The sequence below is a fragment of the Sprattus sprattus genome, assembly GCF_963457725.1.
Source record: "Sprattus sprattus genome assembly, chromosome: 20".
Classification (NCBI taxonomy): Eukaryota; Metazoa; Chordata; class Actinopteri; order Clupeiformes; family Clupeidae; genus Sprattus; species Sprattus sprattus.
Genome location: NC_137918.1, coordinates 19,602,670 through 19,627,025, shown reverse-complemented (window position 1 = coordinate 19,627,025; position 24,356 = coordinate 19,602,670). Strand labels below are relative to the sequence as shown.

Genomic DNA, 24,356 nt, shown 5'->3' with positions numbered 1-24,356 from the left:
TTAGTTGCAGCTCAATGAGCACTTGTAACGCCGCTACAGGGAGCGGAAGCCTCGATTATTTCAACCTACTATCCTCAAAAAACACTGTATCACAAAAAAGAAAGGGGAGACGAATAAAAAGGATCACTGGATAGGAGCAGGGAAGTTTTTTTCTTTTCTTTTCTTTTCTTTCTTCCTTTCTTTTTTTTTTTTGCTCATCGCCTCCTTACTGAGTATGGACTTAGACCACAAGCTTCAACCACTGCGTATTGGAAGGTCAGGTAAGGCCTCTCATCTCTTATGATGTACTTTATTATAAATGTTAAAATGTAGGAACATTAACTGGTGTTTTGTTGTTTGTTGTTGTTTTGTTTGTGTCCATGTTATGTTTTATGTTTTAATTGTGTTTATTTTATTATACATTTGTGAAGTCGCTTTTAAAATCCTAGTGACAGTCTAGTGACAGTAGCCTGGCCTGTAGGGGATATGATGTCTGAGATGATGCCTGGAAGGCTATACAAAGTAGGCTGATGTAGACTGTTATATATCCAATTCACTGTGAAAGCAAAACTGGCAGTGTTTAAATCTGCAGAAAGTTTAAAAGGTTATTTACAATGTTTTCTGTCATTTACAGTGAACGTACACGTTTTGTTCTTTAGACCTTCAAGTGCCTCAGTTGTGAGATTGATTTGGAATAAAATGTAGAAGATAGAATGGCTACAGAATAAACATTAAAATGCGCATTCAGTTACCAGTTTCCTTGTTAATTCCGAAGCCTTAAAACTAGCTGGTTCAATAGTGTTAGCTTATTTTCTAACATCTTCACTCCGTGCTCAGTCTTAGAGCGAAATATCGAAAGGCATCATTATTTTTGAAATGTCGGCCTGCATGATAGGGGAGTCGATGAAAAAGGCATATTGCCTAGGCCTGCTGAACACTGTATTCGAACCGGTCGTTCTTTATTTAGGCTTGGCCTGCACCCTAACATCCTCATGTTTTCAGTTTTAACTGCTACAAGCCGAGGTCCTTCCAAAGGGCTTGCTTATGATATGCATTGTTGCCATGTAGACGTTTGGACTATGGTCCAGCGTCAATCCCCAGCGCTCCTGAGAAAGTCACACTAGAAATAGGTTACCGTTTCTTGCAACCCATACTCTCATCGCCTGCTAACATGAAAGGAGTTTATTCTCAGCAAGCACGAGTGACATGAGCTAACTGTTGTTTTCAGCCAATTCGGAAAGGGAATATCTGGCCCGCATCAGTCGCGTGTAACAGATGTGTGATTTATTAAGTGAGCCTAAATGAGGTCTAGTCAAGGTAGAGTGCAACATCAAGTAACATCACTGAATACGAAATACAAGTCTGAAACTCTACCACCCGCATCCCCCAGATGTCTCCAACCTTGGTGTCTATTCCTAAGAGATGGCCTACAACCGTAATATCGTGTGTGTGTGTGTGTGTGTGTGTGTGTGCGCGCAACGAGAGAGAAACAGAGAGAGACGCCATATGTGTTCACCTCGAGTGTATGCTGCCTTACTTACTCCAGTTTCACTTTCTACCACCCGCGACTATAGAAATACTTTATAAATTCGTTTTCTGACTATTTCAGCTCCCTCCATCCGGACAGGTTACTGGTTATTTCCGAACGGTTACGTGGCCATACTATAGGCCTGTCCGTTTGCTTATGTAGGCCCTTCCACCTTTTCAGATTTTAACCTTATCCAGTGAGCGTGGTGAGGAGATCTTGAAGAATGCACCTGTCAACGGCTAGCCTATTATCTCTTTGAAACGACACAAAAAAAACAAAAACGGTGTAAATTTCGTTAATTAATTGATCAATATAATTGTATTGCTTAATTTTTGATAGCAGGGTGATTCCATCCATTCTCTTTCTTTGATATATTCTAGAGATGTCGTAGATATGTCCACTTAAGGTCAACTGGAATGGTTGAGGAAAGAATGTTTAAGTAGGCCTATAGGCTACGAGGCACTGCCAAGTGGTGCAGGTGAGATGTCTTTCATTTGCTTACATTATTTTTAAGTTTTAACCTGTCGTAGTTTTAGAAGTTTTCTTTAGATTTGTCAAAGTAGGCCTCAGCTATGGGCTATCAATGCAGTTTAATTTCCTGACATTTGAAATAATGAAAGTAAGGGCCTATTAAGAGTCCACGGTTGGTCCGAGATGCTCCGTTAAATCCTCTCGTTCAGTAATGTGAAATTGAACGTTCTACTTTTGGATATCAGTTTATAGTTAGTCTACTTCTATGTTTATTTTTGGTTTATTTTTAAATAAATAAATGCGATGTAAACTTAAGAGATATGGCTTTCTCATTATGCGTACAGTCAGTGGGCGTGTAATAGCACCGGGTTAACATGCGCTATTAATCTTTCATAGGTTTAGCAAAACGTTCTCGAGCATGGGGTTCGGAGTGGGCGATGCTGTTTCTACTGCGCCTTAAACTCTTCTCTAATGATTATCACCTCTTCCTCTCCGAGTGTTTTAAGGCCAGACATTATGCACCAACTCCTAATGAATTATGGTAATGAATTTGGACTACAGGATTAAACAGTTTGTATTCTGATGAAAGTTTCTCCAAATTTCACAGCCTAAAGCAACAGCCATTTTTATAGACATGATTGGCTGTGTTTTGGTTTTAATTGGTTGTGTATTTAATTTGCTAATCTTATTGTGAAAGAAGGCTGTATGTTTTCTCTCAGAAATGTGTTGTATATCATTAAGTTGTGCTCCCGTGAGTGCAAATTCCGAGGCGACTGAAAATATGTATTGCATGTTTAGAGCTAGCCTACACTGTAAAATATTTCACCGTAATTTTACAGTAAATTACTGGTTCCTAATTGCATTCATTTCACGGTAATTTTACAGTAATTTATTGTAAATATTTCACAGTAATGTACTGTACATGTTTTACAGTAATGAACTGTAAAAATTTCACAGTAAAATGCAATGCAACTACAGCAGTATATTGTAATTTCACAGTTTAATGCCATTGGATTACTGTGATTTGGCAGTATGTAGCTGTGGAATTACATCGTCTTGCTGTATATAATTTACAGTATTTTTACTGTAAAACTTAAGTTATGCAACTAGTACATTATACTGTACATTTACAATTTAGGTACTGCACATTTGACTTGTTAACTGATTTTACCACACAAATGTGCTTTGGATTTGCTAAATTAAAAGTCAAAGCAAGAACAAAGACAATACTAATTTTAACTTTTTAAATTCATTACTCAATACCCAAATACATACAAATTCATGAAGGTTTAAAACACGTCATATTTATTATTCAATACCTAAATACATTACAATAAAAAAGGTTTAAAAACACGCAAAAAATCAATACCCAATTACATAACAATTACTGAAGGTTTGAAACCCAAAATTCATTACTCAATACCCTAACCCTAGAACTCAAAACCCAAATACAAATAGCAAAAGTTAAAAACACGTCAAATTCATTAATCAATATCCTAATACACAATGAAAAAAGTTTAAAACACATCAAATTACACACAACACTCCAGAACGTAGACTCTCCTAAATAACTCTGTCTGTCTTCAAACCATATCAAATATAAACAAAACTTCGGAACATATACAATATAAACAAAAATGAAATGCAATTACAAAAAAAAAATGCAAAAACAATTAAAAATGTACAATGACCACTCGAAGTCGACAAGCTTTCTCTGGAGTGTGCTGACATTTGCATTTATCCCTCCACGCCTCTTCTTCGAGCCTTGCTCTGGGTTGATGCCCAAGAAGCACCTGTAAACAATAAGCAAAGACAACTTTCAGTTTTACAGATTTAATATGGCATTGTTTATCCAAGGCACATGCACCAAATAAGTTAGTATTGAAAGCCAAGCAAGATTGATATAAGCAACGCAAATCAGGAGGCTAAAATTAGCTCCTTTGAAATGACATAGCCTAGTTGCTGCATCTGGAGGCTAACGTTTACTTTAACTTTCACGCTAATTTGTGTATTCTCAGTCGAATAACACACTCTATACCTGGACACGTGGAGAATATTAATTGAGAACGCATCATTTGAGCTTTCCAAAACAACTATACATTACTTGTCTGTGAGGAAAATCTTGGCGGGGAAAATGGCTTTAAAATTACTTAGCTGGAGGCTAACGTTAGCTTACTATAACTGTCACGCTTATTTGTGTATTCTCAGTCGAATTACACACTCTATACCTGGACATGTGGACAGCATTAAATGAGAACACATCATTTGAGCTTTCCAAAACAACTACACATCCAAAACAACTATACATTACTTGTCTGTGAGGAAAATCTTTACGGGGAAAAATTGTTTAAAATGACCTAGCTGGTTGCTGCAGCTGGAGGCTAACGTTAGCTTCCTTTAACTTTCACGCTAATTTGAGTATTCTCCGTCAAATAACTAACACACTATGACTAAAATTGACATGTGGAGACCATTAACGTTGAATGGAAACCCACAATTAGAATTTTACAAAGATATCAAAGCAAAGCTTCACGGAGAAAACAGCTTTTGGAATTTCTTAAAAAGTGGTTCTTTAAGTGACCTGACCTTGATCCAAAAGATCGTTAATTTACTAACCCAGACAACGAACGTTATTAAAACGTTATTATTATAGAGTTGTGACAAGCTCTCTGTCAACCTTACCTTTATCTTCTATCTAGCTCATGTGCTGTATCCACCTTCGCGCTCTTCTATGTGCTGCCTGCGTCTGTAGTCACCGTGGATCCAACTGTCTCTTCTTGAGCCCACAATACAGCGTAGTTCAAGTGCAATTCAAATTTACAGTAATGTATTGGGTTATCTCAAAGGATGATTTGAATAGAGTATTTTACTGTAAAATAACCCTATACAATGCTGTGAAATCCCGGTATCGTTTTTTTCACAGTAAATTACTGTGTCTACATTGATTTCACAGTAAAGTCTACATTACAACATGACATTGTGATTATTACAGGTAAAGCCTGTAAAGTAACATTACGATGATTTATTGTGAAATATATCAGTAAAATATTGTAAAACTCTGGTAACATTTTACAGTGTATCTATTTTACGTCATCATAACATGTAATCATCTAAAACACTCAGTTGAGGATCATCTTTCGATTGTAGGCCTGTATCATACCTTCAATGTAACATCAGAAGCCAACATAATCTTACACTTTTCAGATAATTGCTTAAGGTATTTTGTAAAGACCCACGTGGTGGAATCAACGTGTGAGGATACTTTGGTCTGCTCTATGACCGCAATGTCCCCGTGGAGAATTATCTAGACTGCACGCAGCGCTAGGAAAACAATTGAGTAACAGTTATTGTCCTGACTAAACGAATTACTGGCATCGTTTGCCTTCACTTTGTTTAGTCGACATGGTGTGTTTTGATGAGCTGGTCTGGTATCACTGTCATGCTGGTGAAGTGACGAGGCGTGCGTACTTTAACTGCAGTGCGCATAACGCGTTTGCCAAGATTCAACTTGCATGAGGCTCGTGGGCAGACGCTTCGCTAAAAGACCTTTTCACTCCTTTCCTCTTTCATGTGCGCAAGTGACAATGTGCGCGCCCTAGAAAGAGGAACCGTGTTCGCCCCCTCGTGGCACCAGCAGTGCAAGCGGCTGTGGAATTCCACATCCTTTGAGAGGCCGAACTAAGAACAAGCTACGAATCACAACGACAAAAACCCATAGTGGGCGTACCCTTTGGCCGAAATAAACGTAATAGCCAACATGGTAAATGTATTAGTCTGGTTTAATATTTAAAAAAGAACCACTGCTCAGATTAAGGCCGTTTTCAAATTTGCGATAGCATTTTTTGTTGTTGTCGAACTGTAGGGAAAAACATACAAGTTCTGTTCAGCTGCACTTCTTCAATTGACAACAAATTGACATTTGCAGAGTGAGTTGTGGTCAAACTATTGTTTAAGTTTGTAGGCCTACTTGAAGGTAGCGGGAGTTATGTTCCTTTATGGGATGCCACTGGAGGAGCGTTTGTTGTCTAGTTCTGAGTCTATCTCAGGATGAGATTCTGGCAGTTCATACTGTGGAATGCCCACTTTACGGACAGAGAAAAATATTATTTGAATGGACTTAAATGAGTTCGTTGTTGAGATGAGTTTGTTAAATCACTGAAGTTATTAATTGGAATCATCCTAAAGAGTTGTAATTAAGTGATTATAGGGCGTTGACTTTTAAAGCCCTATACACCACACAAAAATTCAAATAGCTCAAATAGCAAGATAATGACTTATTTGTAGTCTAGCGCAGCAATTAGTAGCATATAGTTATGTAAATAAATTGAGTGGATTTTGAATTGTCAATAGGTAAAAATGTGAACACGCAGGTCTTCTGACCGAAAGACGTTTATATTTTGTATTGCTATATCTTTAAGAATATCTCTATTCAGAATATCTATGAGTCAGGATTTCTCCCGAGGAGGTTTTTTTTGTCATAGGCAAACACATGTCTAGTGACAAATCGCACGGTCCCACTGGGTTGTGGTTATTGAGGAGAAATTGTAATACATTAGTCTTATCTAACTTCATCCTCTGAAGAGGCTTTGGTCAAAATGTCATTCTGTAGGCCCGTGCAAGTAGTAAGCCTAGACTTTGACAAGGTACGGACACATGGTAATAAGTAATTTCAAAATATTTCGAAGAATTGATAGGCTACATAGATTTTCGATTTTCCCAGTAAAAAAAACCCCTTTCACCAAAGGCAAACATTTTTATGCTAATATACTATCGGCTAGATTTATTCAAAACGTAAGCAGAATTAAATCTGAAATATTTACACGACCTCACTGCGCACAAAAAATGATGTAGCCTAAATTATGTCTGCTATAATTAGTCATGAACTTAAGATCACGGTCTTGAGATACAGTGTTTATGAGTCAAGAGCCTTCGTTTTTAGAGGCAGTTTTTCTTAGGACGTCACCGCACAGATGAACCTGAGCAACCAATCATCATCCTGCCCGCTTGAGCGCAACAAGCTCTGGTTGAGGCAGTTTATTCGGAGGGCCGTGATTGGTGGATTGGTTTGAGTGACATTTTGTCCAGGGGGTAGTGGTAGATTCCGCGCACTATAGCGTTGGCGCTGTCCACAAGAGAGCAGGTCCTGAAACGCGCCGTGGGCTTGCTCTACGGTCGCGAGACTCGCCGTGAGGAGTAAAGGCACATTTAGGCTAACCGCCTCTCTCTTTTCCCATACGCAACGGAGCATTAATACGAGAAACAAAAGCACTTGGTGTGTTTTCTCTTTCTTTTCTGCTTTTTATGGGCTACAGTCGGATCGAGAGGCATTTCAACACAGACCACATAGACATTTCAGTGGATTTGCTTGGGTCCTATAGACAGCTGCAAACTAAAGTGAACTTAAGCTGCGTTTCCACTCAGACTGGATGGCATTCGAGTTGCCAAAGATGTCACCAAACATGTCCCTCTATGTCTGCTATTGCTTTCTTTCGTTTTGACTTCATTTGGCGCATCTAAAATGCAGTTATTCGTTTTTTATTGGGACGCGCGGCTGCTACCTTCAGAGCGCGTTAAGCTAAAGGATTTTACAAAGGATTTTTCAAGGAAGAAAAATTGAGTTGCTTTATTATTTCAATTTTAATATATTTTTGTTTTTCACTTTTTGTTGCCTGGAAACTTACCATTCTGGATCTGCCGTTTCTTCTCCATCAATGGATAGTGCTCAAAGTTTGCGGGACCGGAGAGGAAATATTGGTTAACTGCGTTTTGACACCTGTCCTGTGCTTCCTTACCGCTTCTTTAGTCACAGTTCACGGCGCAGTCATTGGAGCGAGAAGGCAAGGATACACTGAAGCGAAACTCAAATCTGTTCGTGACAAACAAATAACCCAGTTACAGCCGGACTTTTATTTGCTGATTGGGTATATTTATGGTGGACATACTGCTATTAATATTATTTTTGTATTATGGTAAATTGCCATGTCCAGCTGATGAACAGATTCACCCTCAGTTTTGTTTCTCACGCGAAGTCGCCATGATTCAGGACATTATGTCTCAACACTTCTACTGCCAAGCGAAAAATAATAACATTAACCAAAATTGGTGCAGTTTTCTATGGGAAATAAAAATTCGATTCGAATAATTCCGTTAATTTCATCAGTGGATTTTTCCCAAAAAAATATTCTACAGAAACATTGTGTTTTCTGTTTTCGAACAAGGCACCGGAGACAGGAATTCTGGAATAAACTAATAAACGAGAAAAACGAAAATAAAAATTGTTCTAACCCATAGTAAAGACCGGCCAGAGGCCTCAGAAGGACATTTACAAGCAGGGGTCCCAGCAAGGCATCAAAGATGGAAATCCACTGCAAACACGACCCGTTTGCAGCCATGCACAGTAAGTCATCTTATTGCCACATTCTTGAAATAAGCTGTAGGCTAGTTACGGAAACTTCCTGCAAACTATAGCCTGATCCGTTTCCCAACGGAGTTAACAGAGGCAGATATGGCTACCTTTTTAAAAAGATAAAACTTTATATACGCCTATAACGGCCTCAGGGCCTGACCATTTCCCCCACAATAGTTACGCTTTGTATATTGCAGCTATTATGACCTAAGCATAAGATCAGTGCCACAGTCAATTTAACCATATTTAGGGTTGAGTGTTTTTCGTTGTGTCAGGATGCCCGGAGCTCTCCATTGTCTGCACCCCTCGTGTATAGCCGATGTAGTCACCCGACGGGTGTCATGCACTAAGGGCGACCGGGCCCGTCACCAAAAGGTGAACTTGACCCAAATATATTCAAGAAACAAATGGCACTATGGTAGGCTACTAACCTAAGGTTAGTAAAGTGTCACACAGAGAGTTCATGAGCACAGCCCAGACTAGGAAAGAGCATATGGAGAAAGGCGTTATTATCTGTTCATGCCCCCCCCCCTCCCCCGTGTGTGAAATAACAGGCCGTTGTGAAACACTCTGATATAAAACTAACAATTACGCACAACATTTTTAAGCTCTTCAGGAATAAATACATGTTATCTGAAAATGCCTTATACAAATTCAGAAACTTCTTGTTACCAGAGCTCTTATCAGTGCTGAAATGAAGATTAAGACAGTTTTGTGAATTAAAAGTATGACTGTGGCAGTGCGGTCTGTTTTGTGTTCGAGAGAGCGAGAGATATTAAGAGAGAGAGAGAGAGAGAGAGAGGGAGAGAGAGAGAGAGAGAGAGAGAGAGAGAGAGAGAGAGAGAGAGAGAGGGAGAGAGGGAGAGAGATCGCCATGACATGTAATGATGTCCTCTAAGCTTGAGATAAATGCTGGATTAGACATACACATTCCCAAAGGCTAGAACTAATCACGTTTCCTTTCCATCTTCCAAGTCAGTTACTGTGGCCTGCAACTGAATCTGAAGGCGTTTACTCCCTCCATGTCCATGGGCAAAAAAAGAAGCGGATGAGCTCAAACGATTAGGCTACACACATCAGCAAAAATACCAAAAATACTGTTTACTGTGATAAACTATAGCCCATAGCAACTGCAGTTCTCTTCTGTGTAGGAGGATAGAGTAAGCCGTATTTCCGTTTGCTTATATTAAACGTCAGTCAAAGGGGAAATATATGTTAAATGTTTTTTTTTTTATAGAAAAAAAGTAATATTGTCCATTGTGTCTCAAGTTGTCGCCTCATAGGTACCACCCGTTGGAAAGCATCTCATGGGCCATTAGACCAAGGCTAAATGTTAAATAAATGTACCGTTAAAACACCGTCTTTATTCAGCTTATAAAAACAAATCCTGCACAAGCAGGCCATTATAACCTTGCTAGGTTGTTCTTGAAACAATAAGAGTGCGTTTCAAAGCAGTTTTCTTAAAAAAACAAAAAGCTTCGGAAATAATTCCAATATTTTCCCTTTTTCATAATAAATATGCTATATTGTTTTAGGAAATGTATGGATTTGAAACGTGCAACAACACCATGTAATCGTTCAGTAACAATATTTGTTTTTAGAATGGAAATCAAGTTATATTTATATGTTGTAATTTTTGTGTTATGAAGACAGTAGCCTATACACAGTCCCAATACTGAAACTATAGCCTATTGAAAATGCTTTGTCGTCTTCATTTTGTTTCGTAAAGAAATTGCTGTAGGCCTTAATCTAGGTAAAAAAAAAAAATATCAAACTGGGCCTGTAGGCTAGTTTGAACGAATGCTGTGTAATCAGGATTCAAGAGAGCTAAATATTCACCCTGATATGGTTAGACAGACCAGAATACACTTTCATGTATGTCGTGTGGTTTGTCCAGTTGTCTGGGTTTGTGAAAAATAAGAGTATTGTATAGCGTACATAATATATCTTTAAGATAAAATGCATTTTTTTCTCATCACTGAAAGCAATTGAAGTTGAAAGTTTCCAAACTTTTTAAAACGGTAAAGTGTCGTTCACTCTCTGTTGTATTTCTCTCCGAGATCTTTCCGATCGCCAAGTGGCGAAATAGGATAGAGATAAAAGATGAAAATAGAACACTGACGCTAAATAGACTTTTTGGGGGGTTGGCGCTGTGAGGTGCCTTTAAGCCATATTTCTCAACGATTCATTCTCCCATGTAGGGTTCGATTTTAAAGACAAATAACCACTAAATGATAAACTGAATCAGACTATACATTGCTAACACAGAATATACCAGTATATGGCACTCATCAGTTACCCTCACCATAAAACCAAAATCGGAAAATAAAGGAAATTGAAATGCTTACGAACAAATTGATAACAGCATTAATCTGGCTTTGGTTGACATTTGTCTTGTAGAGGGAAAACGGAATATTTTGAGATACTAACAATTTGGTCAGTGTTTGTTATTCTGTTCAGGTTTCATCAATTATATCAGCCATTTTTAAAACGAATTTTAAACAACTTGAGAAGTGCTTCATGCTAGACAATTAAATGGGCCTCTTTTATTTAACAGCAGATGTTCCCAGTGACATACGATTTTGAGAGTTAGGGAGGTGTCCTGTGTGTGAAAAATAAAGAGAGATTGTGTGTGTGTGTGTGTGTGTGTGTGTGTGTGTGTGTGTGTGTGTGTGTGTGTGTGTGTGTGTGTGTGTGTGTGTGTGTGTGTGTGTGTGTGTGTGTGTTAGTGGGTACTAATCTAGAGGACTGAGGAGTGAGAGCTGTGGAGAAAATGTGCACATAATGTGAAGATGAGTTCTGTGCAGAGGTCACAGGCCTCTTAGTCTGTCAGTGTCAGAAACCAGAAACCAGTGGTGTATACAGACTATATTAAACCTTCATTTACAAGTAACCTAATAATTACTGTCACAGGATAAAAACAAATCTAACCATTGATGTCAATGCTGCAGTCGAACTACACTAACGATGTGTATCGAACCTACACTAATGATGTATATATTGTTTTCTAAGTGCTGAAGTAGACAGGACTTGTTAAAGGGATGAGCCTGTCCATTCTGTCCCACACTCAGTTGATGCTGAGTTCATGTATGTGTGAGCATAAGGATGGAAGTCCTTCTGCACTTGCAATTAGCAATGTCTTGGAACAGGATGCAGATGAGCAGAATGAAGATATTCAGATCTACACAAAACGGAACATAAATGAGTTAGAAAAGGGAAGCAGTGACAACAGGGAACAGGACAGAGAATTTCTCTTCTGCTCCTCTGTGTTTTCTCAGGCCAGTTTGTTAGCTGAAATGTATCAGGCGGCGCATTAATGTGTCAGTTCCGTGTCTGTGTGTATTTTGGCTGAGACAGATGCAGGGCTGGTTCAGGGGTGAGTTTTCTCATTCAAACCAGAGTCATATTTAAAAATCTATTACTCCCTTTAGCCTGGATTACAACCTCAAACCCTTCCAGGCTCTTCCTCTCGCTCTCTCTTGTTCCCTCTCTCTCTCTTTCTCATTCCCCCTCTCTCTCTGTGCGCATGTGTGTGTGTGTGTGTGTGTGTGTGTGTGTGTGTGTGTGTGTATGTGTGTGTATGTGTGTGTGTGTGTGTGTGTGTGTGATGGGTGGATGTATTTACCCTACAGAAGCAATCAGTATGTTAATATGATGGAGTAACTGGATTACTGCATGGAGTCCTGCAGCAGAATATTTTATAGATCTCATGGTGTGTGTGTGTGTGTGTGTGTGTGTGTGTGTGTGTGTGTGTGTGTGTGTGTGTGTGTGTGAGTGCGTGTTGCCACTATGTGTGTGCTACTTGTGCTCTGTTGATACAGTGATACATACACACACTTACAGGCATAAAAGAGTGTCAAAGATAGAAAAAGATACTTACGTGCCAATGCTCACTCACTGGCGAAACAAATGGATGCCTTTTGAAATACATGTTTTTCTTGAAAATGTTATACCTTCAGTTCTTGTTTACGTACATATTTTGCAGCGAGATAGATGGCTATGATGGTGGTTTATTTACTTTTGTCTAAAGCAACTTAGCAAATATACTTATATTTACCCATATATATATTTATTGATTGTCATCAGTACATATGCTCTATGCGACACAAACGTCTGTTTTTTTTTAGCACCGTGCCTTACCTTTTCAGCTTCAGGACCACCAGCTGTGTATTTATCTCCTGATTCAAGGGTTTGCTTACCTGCCTGTGCCTTTCTAGCTTTTTAACATTTTCTTCTTCTTTCTGCCTGCCTGCTTTCCCTGTCCTTGCTCTTCAGGGCATGGAGGAGTGAACCAGCTGGGAGGGGTGTTTGTGAATGGCCGGCCCCTGCCTGATGTGGTGCGGCAACGGATAGTGGAGCTGGCTCACCAGGGGGTACGGCCCTGTGACATCTCCAGACAGCTTAGAGTCAGTCATGGCTGTGTAAGCAAGATACTGGGCAGGTAAGGAATTAACATGTCTGTACGTCCACACACACACATACACACGTCACTCTCTCTCACTCAAATGCACGTGTGTGCACACGCGCACGCAGACACACACACACACACATACACACACACACACACACACACACCACACACTCACAACCACACACACGCACACACACACACACACACACACACACACACACACACACACACACACACACACACACACACACACAGGGGCTGCTAGACATGCCTTTCCCCCAAATGTACCCCCTAGTACTCATTAAAACTATTACCTGTCCTCTAAACAAACTCAAACACAACATTAGGCCCAGTGTAGTTGAAGACTAACTGATGGTTTATTATCCCAAAGGTAAAGACATTTCTATTGCCCATCTTGCTGTGGCATATGGTACTTTCTCTCGTCTCTCATAGCCGGCCCCCTTCTCTGTGATAACCAGCTTTATTCATTTGTTCATCCTTTTTACTTTCTCTCTTTCTTCTATCTATGTAAGTTACCGCTTTAAGAGAAATAGCCCTTTTTGAAAAGTAAGCGTATGCTCTCTTTTTTTGGGCTACCTTCTCCCCTCATTCTGTCCTGCCATGACAAAAAGCAACAAAGGAAAAAAGATTCATCACATTTTAAATTAGCATCAAAAAGAAACTGGTACCTTATTTCTGTTCCCCAAACCCGAGGAGGGAGGATAGAGAAATGGAGAGAGAGTGGGAAAGTAAAAAGAAGGATTAAAATAGAGAAAGAGAGACAGGGTAGAAAGACAGAGAGGAAAAAAGAGGAAGAAAGACTAAGAGAGTAACAGGAATAATTTCAGAGAGAAAGAAATAGAGAATGAGTGAAAGAATGGGTGAGAGAGAGAGAGAGAGAGAGGGAGAGAGAGAGCATTTGAATGAGTGAGGGTGGGGATTAGGAGCCAGGGCCTTTAGCCATATCAAAAAATGTGTTTCCTATTGTTCTCCTGCTGCTGTCCCCCTGCTCCTGCTGCCATACGGCCTAATGCACTCAAGCGTTACAGCACAGAGGAGTGTGTGTGTGTGTGTGTTTGTTTGTGTGTGTGTGTGTGTGTGTGTGTGTGTGTGTGTGTGTGTGTGTGTGTGTGTGTGTGTGTGTGTGTGTGTGTGTGTGTGTGTGTGTGTGTGTGTGTGTGCAAGCTCTTCTATGTGCGTGCATGTGTGGGTGCATGTTTGCATGTGCATATATCTGTGTGTGTGTGTGTGTGTGTGTGTGTGTGTGTGTGTGTGGGTGTGTGGGTGTGTGAGAGAGAGTGTGTACGCAAAAGGATTTGTTGGTGAGGTTTTTAAATGAATGGGTAGCAGTCATACCCATAGCTTCTCATTAGCTGCGAGCCCTATTAGACCTCTGAATTTAGAGCTCAAAAGTGCAGCAGAAGCTGACGCTGAGTATTTGTGTGTCTTTGGATGTGGTTAATACGCCTATGTATGCATATATGTACCAGGGGTTAGAACTGCAGTTGTGTAAATCTGTCTGACTGTGTGTCATTCTCTCTATGTGTCTCATTGGCTAAGGAATCCTTTATGCAGAGTGTTCCAGCGCCGTAAGACTGACTGACAGGCAGTACACACATGATCAGAACCATGCCGCCATTTCGAATGCAGATCCAAACTATTTTTGTTTGATTGTGGATATTTATACACATTGTATGAATGTGTGTGTGTGTGTGTGTGTGTGTGTGTGTGTGTGTGTGTGTGTGTGTGTGTGTGTGTCTATAAAATACATTGAAAAAGCGAAGAGTAGAGCAGTAAGAAGAATGAATTAAGACTTTTGACATTTCATCTGCAGCTTTGGAAGTGTATGAGGACTGTCTCACTGTACTGATGCCGTCATGTTTGTCTTTTGATTGACAGGTATTACGAAACAGGCAGCATCAGACCCGGGGTTATTGGGGGATCCAAGCCAAAGGTTGCTACACCCAAAGTCGTCGACAAGATCGCAGATTACAAACGCCAAAATCCCACCATGTTTGCCTGGGAGATCAGGGACCGGCTCCTGGCTGAGAGAGTGTGTGACAATGACAGTGTGCCCAGCGTCAGCTCCATAAACAGGTGTGTTAGTGTGTGTGTGTTTGTGTGTGTGTGTGTGTGTGTGTCTGTGTGTGTGTCTGTGTGTGTGTGTGTGTGTGTGTGTGTGTGTGTGTGTGTGTGTGTGTGTGTGTGTGTGTGTGTGTGTGTGTGTGTGTGTGTGTGTGTGTGTGTGTGTGTGTGTGTGTTGTGTGTCTCTGGGCAATGACTGCCATTACGACCGCTGTTAAGACATGTTATGTTAGATTATGTTTGCTGATTCATAGAGTTTCAATGTAAACACCCTCATTCACGTGTAACTGGTGTACATACGGTTTTGCATGTTAGGACTGAGGCAACAGGAAGAGAGAGGAGGGATGAATAGCATGAAGCAATGAGTCTCAGTGTGTATGAAGCCTCCCTCTGCTACTGCTGCCTGTGTATGATGACAACATTTACTCCTGCTGAGACACAGAGAGAGAGAGAGAGAGAGAGAGCGAGAGAGAGAGAGAGAGAGAGAGAGAGAGAGAGAAAGAGAGAGAGAGAGAGAGAGAGAGTTAGGGGGTTAGGGGTGAGAAGGAGAGCCGCTGTGCTTGAGCAGTCAAGCAGGAAGTGTGAGACTTTGCTGCCATGTCAGTCTGCAACAGCCACTTCACACATACATACACAATACACCCCTCCACACACAGTCATAGACATACACAGACACACACAGACACACACATACGCAGACACACACATACATACCACACACACACTCACACACACAGACACACACACACACACACACACACACACACACACACACACACACACACACACACACACACACACACACACACACACAGACACACACACACACACAGACACACACATACATTCACCCCTCCACACACAGGCATAGACACACACAGACACACACGGACATACACAGACACACACATACGCAGACACACACATACATACACACATGCATCGACTCTCGCTTGCACGCACTGATTTTCATTTGACTTCTGTCTTATTCACACACAGACACACACACACACACACACACACACAGATACGTGCACACACACATGCACACACCCACACACACACACACACACACACGCACACATCCCCACGCACACGCACACGCACACACACAGATACAATATTTTACGATATTTTAATGTTGTTTTTTCTTTGTTTTCAGGATCATTCGCACCAAGGTCCAGGCGCCACCTGGGCAGTCAGGTCCCATGTCAGCTCATAGTTTAGGTGAGTCACATTCTGACATTCTACAAACACTGTAACAGAGTTGTCAGAAGGCTCTGTTAGGCTGTAGAAACACCACCCGTAGACCATAGCTATTTATGCTATGCTTGATTATGTATACCATGCACATACCATTGGTATAGTAGAGTACAGTGAGTAATTGATATATATTAACAATCCAGTTATATATATCAACAATCAAGTTATATATATTAACAATACGTAATTGCACCACTGACATGGATCTATATCATCAGTAAAGCTTTTGACATTTCAAATAATTGCTACAGTATATACCACATACATAGCAGTTCACGTCTCTGTTCTATAAAGTAAATAAAGTTATGAGTATTCACATTATTTCACTTACAAGTTATATCTGCATCGCAACCCCCCCTGAGATATATGACACAAACTCTGGTTAAAAATGTCTATTTGTCCGGTCTGTGCATTGGTTAAACATCCGTTTTTAAATCACCTGCACACAGTATCTATTTACTCTATATGAAGGTGAATAGAATTTCTTCTCGCTCTCACTAATCTTAATAATCACACAATGGCGCTTAATCTAAATTAATTTCATACGTTCGTATCATGCTTACCTCCGATTGCAGTGATAAATGATTCCTACATCCAGGCAGAAAATTGGAGATTTGGATTTGGGAATAATAAAACATTGCCCCGTATATTGACACCTCTGCTTCAGTCACTAGAGGAGAGCAGGGCAAAAGGGAAAATCAGATAATTGTAGAGACAAAGAGAAAAGAGGGATATGCATTCATTACATTTTACCCATCGTTAGTAACTACGGCCGTGGAAAATCTTTTATCTTCTTCTACAAGATCTGTGTGTGTGAGGTTCTTTTTTTTCTGCCTTGCACAGCCTGTGGGGAGTTGGGATTAGCTTCATCTCTGCACCTTTGTGTCCCTCCCGGGGCGCCGTACTGTCAGTCAGGCTGTGCATCAACTGACAAGAAGAAACGATAAGCACCACAAAGAGAGGGAGCGAGAGAGGGTGACAGGAGCGTGCCGTTGTAGGGCTGAGGCTGGGGACCTGTGGCCCGAGGTGCAAGAGCCAGCGCACAGCCTCAATAAAAACCTCACAAGCCAACACTATAGAGAAGACAACTGCCAACCTCACTAAATACCTCACAAGCCCACACTATAGAAAAGACAACTACCCTCCTCACAAAATACCTCACAAGCCCACACTATAGAGAAGACAACTGCCAACCTCACTAAATACCTCACAAGCCCACACTATAGAAAAGACAACTACCCTCCTCACAAAATACCTCACAAGCCCACACTATAGAGAAGACAACTGCCAACCTCACTAAATACCTCACAAGCCCACACTATAGAAAAGACAACTACCCTCCTCACAAAATACCTCACAAGCCCACACTATAGAGAAGACAACTGCCAACCTCACTAAATACCTCACAAGCCCACACTATAGAAAAGACAACTGCCAACCTCACTAAATACCTCACAAGCCCACACTATAGAAAAGACAACTACCCTCCTCACTAAATACCTCACAAGCCCACACTATAGAAAAGACAACTACCCTCCTCACAAAATACCTCACAAGCCCACACTATAGAAAAGACAACTACCCTCCTCACAAAATACCTCACAAGCCCACACTATAGAAAAGACAACTGCCAACCTCACTAAATACCTCACAAGCCCACACTATAGAGAACACAACTGTCAGTCAAAGCCCTGAACTATGTAAAATCAACATGTAATGGAGGAACTCTTTTGTTCTCGCTCCTTGATAGAGTTTCATTATATTATTTGTAATGACATCAAAAGTTAGAGTTATAATTTAGTGATGGTTCGCTAGGGTTATCAGCGACAAACATATGCCCTTTATACCACAAGTAATTGTGTCCCTCCAGCTGCAGTGAAGATCGTGACCAAAGTTTCAATCTTTAATATTCACTTTGGTGCCTGTCTGCAGGCTCCTCTGTGGCAGTGACACAAGTGTCAGCGGTGACCAGTGACACGGCTGGCTCCTCCTACTCCATCAGTGGCATCCTGGGTATCAGCTCAGCCAATGACACCAGCAAGAGGAAGAGAGACGAAGGTAGGATGTCAACGATGTGTGTGTTAGTGTGTGTGTATGATGTCTAATGTGTGTGTGTGTATGCTGTCTAATGTGTGTGTGTTAGTGTGTGTGTATGATGTCTAATGTGTGTGTGTTAGTGTGTGTGTATGATGTGTAATGTGTGTGTTAGTGTGTGTGTCTGCTGTCTAATGTGTGTGTGTGTATGCTGTCTAATGTGTGTGTGTTAGTGTGTGTGTATGATGTCTAATGTGTGTGTGTTAGTGTGTGTGTATGATGTCTAATGTGTGTGTGTTAGTGTGTGTGTATGCTGTCTTATGTGTGTGTGTTAGTGTGTGTGTATGCTGTCTAATGTGTGTGTAAGTGTGTGTGTCTGCTGTATAATGTGTGTGTGTATGTATGCTGTCCAATGTGTGTGTGTTAGTGTGTGTATGATGTCTAATGTGTGTGTGGTAGTGTGTGTGTATGCTGTCTAATGTGTGTGTGTTAGTGTGTGTGTATGCTGTCTAATGTGTGTGTAAGTGTGTGTGTCTGCTGTATAATGTGTGTGTATGTATGCAGTCTAATGTGTGTGTGTTAGTGTGTGTGTATGCTGTCTAATGTGTGTGTGTTAGTGTGTGTGTATGCTGTCTAATGTGTGTGTGTTAGTGTGTGTGTTTATGCTGTCTAAAGTGTGTATGTAGGCACAGTTTCACTTCCAGCGATTTAGTTTCCAGCATTTCATAGTAGCTTCATTTTGGGAATATTTACAGTGTTGTGGTGTGTGTGTGTGTGTGTTAGTGTGTGTATGCTGTCTAATGTGTGTGTAAGTGTGTGTGTCTGCTGTATAATGTGTGTGTGTATGTATGCTGTCTAATGTGTGTGTGTTAGTGTGTGTGTATGCTGTCTAATGTGTGTGTGTTAGTGTGTGTGTTTATGCTGTCTAAAGTGTGTATGTAGGCACAGTTTCACTTCCAGCGATTTAGTTTCCAGCATTTCATAGTAGCTTCATTTTGGGAATATTTACAGTGTTGTGGTGTGTGTGTGTGTGTGTGTGTTTGTGTGTGTGTGTGTGTGTGTGTGTGTGTGTGTGTGTGTGTGTGTGTGTGTTTATGTTTGTGTGTGTATGTGGTGTGTGTATGTGTGTGTGCAACATAATGAATGTATTTAAACAGTGTAAGAGAGAGGACGGTAGAAATGTCCCTACAAATGTCTAGACCGCGGAAAACAAGAAAACACATCACAGCCATGTATTACACGTACAGATGCTGTGCATCCACAATTATATACAAACATGCATGTAAACATGGACTGACACAAATATAGAGTATATAAACCAACATTCATGAGGAGCTAAGCCTCAACATACAAATGAACACACACACTCGCTCTCTTGCTCACTCTCTCTCTCTCTCGCACACAGACAAACGCACATACATGCTTCCACACACACACACACAAACACACACTCACTCGCACACACACAAACACACACACCCACACACACACACCCTCACTCTGAAATACACACATGCACAGATGGAAGAAGCTGAACACATCAGGGTGGTTGACAGATGCCTCAGCATGGGACACAGGGGGTGGACAGTGCTGGCACACTCTAGATGAATATCTTCATCCAGGGGGGTGGTGTGTGTGTGTGTGTGTGTGTGTGTGTGTGTGTGTGTGTGTGTGTGTGCACGTGTGTGTGATACACCAATGTGCTGTGCCTGACTGTGTACGTCCACATATATTTGTGTGAATGTGTGTGTGTGTGTGTGTGTGTGTGTGTATGTGTGCACATGTGTGTTGTGTGTCTGTGTTTTTTAGAAATTAAAAAGCCATCTCTTTGCAAACCCCTGCTGTAAACGAGCGAGGCCCAGATGTTGGAGACAGACAGAGAGATGTCATAATACAGTAGTGTACAAGTCAATATTCTCTCTTTGTCTCATTCTTTCTGCGTGTCATAGAACCAGTGAAAACAAAGAGAGACACACACTCACCCACACACTTAATTCATGGAGTCCAGAGCGAGAACTGTTTTAAGGGTATCGGTTTGTGTATACCTCATATCAGTTTGTGTATTTCAGAGCCCAGTGGGAAACTGACTCAAAAGGCCAATGGATGAGCGAGTGAGTTCTGGTCCAGATAGGCAGTAGAGGCTTAGCGCTAGCAGAGGGGCTAACATCCGTCTGGCACGTCTCCACACTGGACTGGTGGAAAGCTCATTAACATGGCTGTTAATCACCATTGCAATTAGCCCAGCGTCTGCCTGTTCAATTAATGATACACAGCACAGGCAGAGTTGGGGAGAGGAGGTGGAGAGGGATGGAGGCTGAGTGAAATTTTCTGTTTAATTGACATGGAAGGACCTAGGGTGGTCAGGCCGCTCACTGAGAGACACCATGTTTGTTTCAAAATGTGTGCTTGTGAGTATTACTGTAACACTGTCAGGGGAGCTTTCACATGTCCTGCTGTGAATGAGACAGATTGATGCACCAGTGAACATGATTATGTGTGTGTGTGTGTTTGTGTGTGTGTGTGTGTGTGTGTGTGCGTTTGTGTGCGTGCATGTGTGTGTGTGTGTGATCTACTGTCGTACACGTGAAAAAATCTCACCATAACATGGACATTATTGTCTGTGCATGTGTGCAAGTTCAGGCACAAAGAAACAAAGGCTTTATTTTTTAGAAGTGAAGATGTTTCATAAGAGTCTATGTGTACAGAATTGAGCTTCCACACCTCACAGCTAAAATGCTACTTTAGTGCTGAAAACTGTTTTTAAACAGTGAGTTTGGGATGAAAACACCAACGCTGTATTTCTTAATTTCACTGGAGGTAGCTGGACGTGGTTATGGAGCAGGCAAGGAACTTGTTGCGACTGGTGAGAGAATCCATTTATTCCAAAACGCCAGCTAAGGCAAAGTGTCAGCAGGCTCAAAACTGCGATTTTGACAGAATGCTTTAACACACAGCCACAGCTAACAGAATCCGTGACCAGTTTTAAGGCTTCAGAATAAACACACTTAAACAAGGAAGTAAAAGGTTTTCCACTGGTGTCCATCTGGGGAGTCAGTCCGGGGATTAGAGGTATGAACTAAAACAATCAGCTATGTCTCGGGACCTTTTGGCAGGAAGAACAAACTCAGTGTCTGGCAGCTCCTTAGTTCATATTCAGAGGCTGCTGGCACCAGTACATTTAACCTTAATGTGTCCCAATATGGGGAAAGGAGTGTGGACATGAGAGGATATGAGATCTTTAGGTGGTTTTGTCATTAGACCAGTTGATTACAGGATGATTAATGAGTTGCAACTATTAAAGTGATATTTGAAAACCTAGTCGCTGTGTGGGTTCAGTCCCTCAGCTATTGACTTCTATGATGCAGTATTTGCATGTGGTTACTTTGGTGAAGGAGAGTAGCATAAACTACATTTACTACCATGGAGAAGAGCAGGCAGAGAGTGTAGTGTGTTTGTGTGTGCGTGTGTGTAGTGTGTTTGTGTGCGCGTGTGTGTGCATTTGTGTGTATGAGTGTATGTCACAGTTTAGGAAAGCCCTTTGACCCAGGCCAAACGCTTGTGGAAATGGATTGAATGGAGAAACTTGACTTGTGGGGGTATCTTGGAAAGAATCATTGTGTCTGTCTTTTGTATTGTACCTTCTCTCTCTCTATCCCTCCTCCCTCTCTCTTGCTTGCGCTCTTTCTCTCTCTCTCTCTCTCTCTCTCTCTCTCTCTCTCTCTCTCTCTTTCTCTGTATATGTCAAGAGCTTGTGTTAAGTATTCTCTGATGATCACTGTCAAAGTGAAGACTTTGAGTTGTTAAATATCTACATAAATCTTAAGGCGTAAAAAGCGATCGACCTGCATAAAAATACACATATTCAGACACACTTGTTTTGCTGTTTCACTCATTCACACATTTATCAATGACAAGGTACCATACGATAGTTTTCATATCCATGCATTACAGCCTCATCAACATTACGCTGTGTGGATTTGACACATGTATGTGAAGGAAGAGGGATGAGGAGAGCATGGTATGGAGTAGAAGGCTTTGTGTTGATGCTCTAGTGGGGATGCTCATTCTGACTTTGATCCTTGGGGACAAAATTCTATCTTGCTCTTGCTCTTTCTCTCTCTCTCTCTCTCTCTCTTTCTCACACACACACACACACACACACACACACACACACACACACACACACACACACACACACACACACACACACAAAAAGGCAGCTTTCATAGGCTCTAGGCCTGATCAGTATGGTAATATATGTCAAGTGCAAAGAGATCCTCATGGCGTAACAGCCGCCTCCCTCCCCCTGCACCCAACCTGGCCAGGGACCCCCTGCCTCCCCCCTACAATGAGCACCCAAAAGACCAGCAGAGAAAGAGCAGAATGAGACCGACAGACAGAGGGGCCAGAGGGGTCAGAACGCAACAATACTTTCTCATTGTTGTGTTTGACTTTAGAAGGGAGGGAGGTGTGGGGAGGGGCATTTCTGAGCTTCTTTGCCTATGTGTGTGTGTGTGTGTGTGTGTGTGTGTGTGTGTGTGTGTGTGTGTGCGCTTGTGTGTGTGTGTGTGTGTGTGTGTGTGTGTGTGTGTGTGTGTGTGTGTCTCTCTCTCTGTGTGTATGAGTGTGTGTGTGTGTGTGTGTGTGTGTGTGTGTGTGTGTGTGTGTGTGCGCGCGCGTGTGTGTGTGAATGAATGAGGGAGTTATCCCAAATGCAGCTGGATGTCTTTTGTGTCTTGGTCACGGATGTGAGTTCCTATAGCCCGTCAGAGAGGCGGATATGAAACTAGAACTAGGACACAAAACCAAGCGCAGACAAAGCAGCCACCTTAAGGGGGAATGTAAAGCAGGCTTCATGTGTTTGGGTGGTTTCTCATGTCAAAGCTCCGCTTGACAGAATGGAGGAAGAGCAACCGTCTGAAGGGCAGCTGGTGGACACCGCAAAACACACACACACACTGACTTTAGCCACTTTAGAGGAGTGTGTAGCGCATAGTGCAGAAAATACACCGTGCACCTGTATATGGCTGTGCCAAAGCCTGTGTGACAGACAGATAGATAGATAGAGAGACAGATAGATAGATGGATAAACATATAGATAGATAGACAGACAGACAGATAGACAGGCAGATAGATAGATAGAAAGATAGACAGACAGATAGATAGATAGACAGACAGATAGATGGATAAACAGATAGATAGATAGATAGAAAGATAGACAGATAGACATATATATATATAGATAGATAGAAAGATAGACAAGATAGATAGATAGATGGCTAGATAGATATATAGATAGATAGATAGACAGACAGATAAATAAATGAACAGATAGATAGATAGAAAGATAGACAGATAGACAGATAGACAGATAGACATATAGATAGATAGAAAGATAGACAGATAGATAGATAGATAGATAGATAGATAGATAGATAGATAGAAAGATAGACAAGATAGACAGATAGACATATAGATAGATAGATAGATAGATAGATGTTGAGATGAACTACCCACCCAGTGGTTGTAAGAGTATATGGCATGGTTCTTCTGAGGGAGCTCCTCCTCTGATCTGCTCTGCTCTGGTCTGTGTCTACTTCTCTCTCTGACATGGATGACTGAGCCTCTAGATCGGACTAAAATGACATTTCACACACACACGCTGAGACACCATCACACTCCTTTGCTCGCAAGCCCACATGCATGCACACACACACACACACACACACACACACACACACACACACACGCATTCACTGTAGCTATCAACAATAACAACTGCTAACCTCTCTGTCTCTCTCTCTCTCTCTCTCTCTCTCATTCTCTCACACACACAACACACACACATTTACTCAAACAGTCATGAATGATCCTTGCTTTCTTGCTTTTGGTGAAGGCTTGTGTGTCTGTGTATGTGTATGTGCGTATAGTGTGTGAGTGTGTGTGTGTGTATGTGTGTGTGCACGTGTGTGTGCGTGTGTGTGTTGGTGGTTTCTGGTTAACTCTGTCTTTGAAAGAGACTGAAAGCAATAAGGCTGTTGGGATAGTGTCATCAGGACTACATGATTGATCAATTGAATTCTATCAGCCACCCTGGACAGTGGGATTAAGAGGGTCGCCGTGCCAATGACCAGCTAAAGGGAGCCCCACATGTGCCTTCCCATCATCTCTGCTAAAAT

General features: G+C 41.3%; 1 protein-coding gene across 1 annotated transcript in view; it reads left to right on the top strand.

The window, feature by feature from the left end:
* Positions 1–214: 214 nt before the first annotated feature.
* The window catches only part of pax5 (paired box 5), a gene marked incomplete at both ends in the record, with an annotated part of 43,334 nt that continues 19,192 nt past the window's right edge, over positions 215–24,356 (top strand). Inside the window, 5 exons of the mRNA XM_080859077.1 lie at positions 215–260; positions 12,660–12,825; positions 14,695–14,892; positions 16,043–16,107; positions 18,076–18,201. Coding sequence (XP_080715203.1) covers positions 215–260; positions 12,660–12,825; positions 14,695–14,892; positions 16,043–16,107; positions 18,076–18,201 — 601 coding nt within the window. The remainder of the gene's footprint in view (positions 261–12,659; positions 12,826–14,694; positions 14,893–16,042; positions 16,108–18,075; positions 18,202–24,356) is intronic.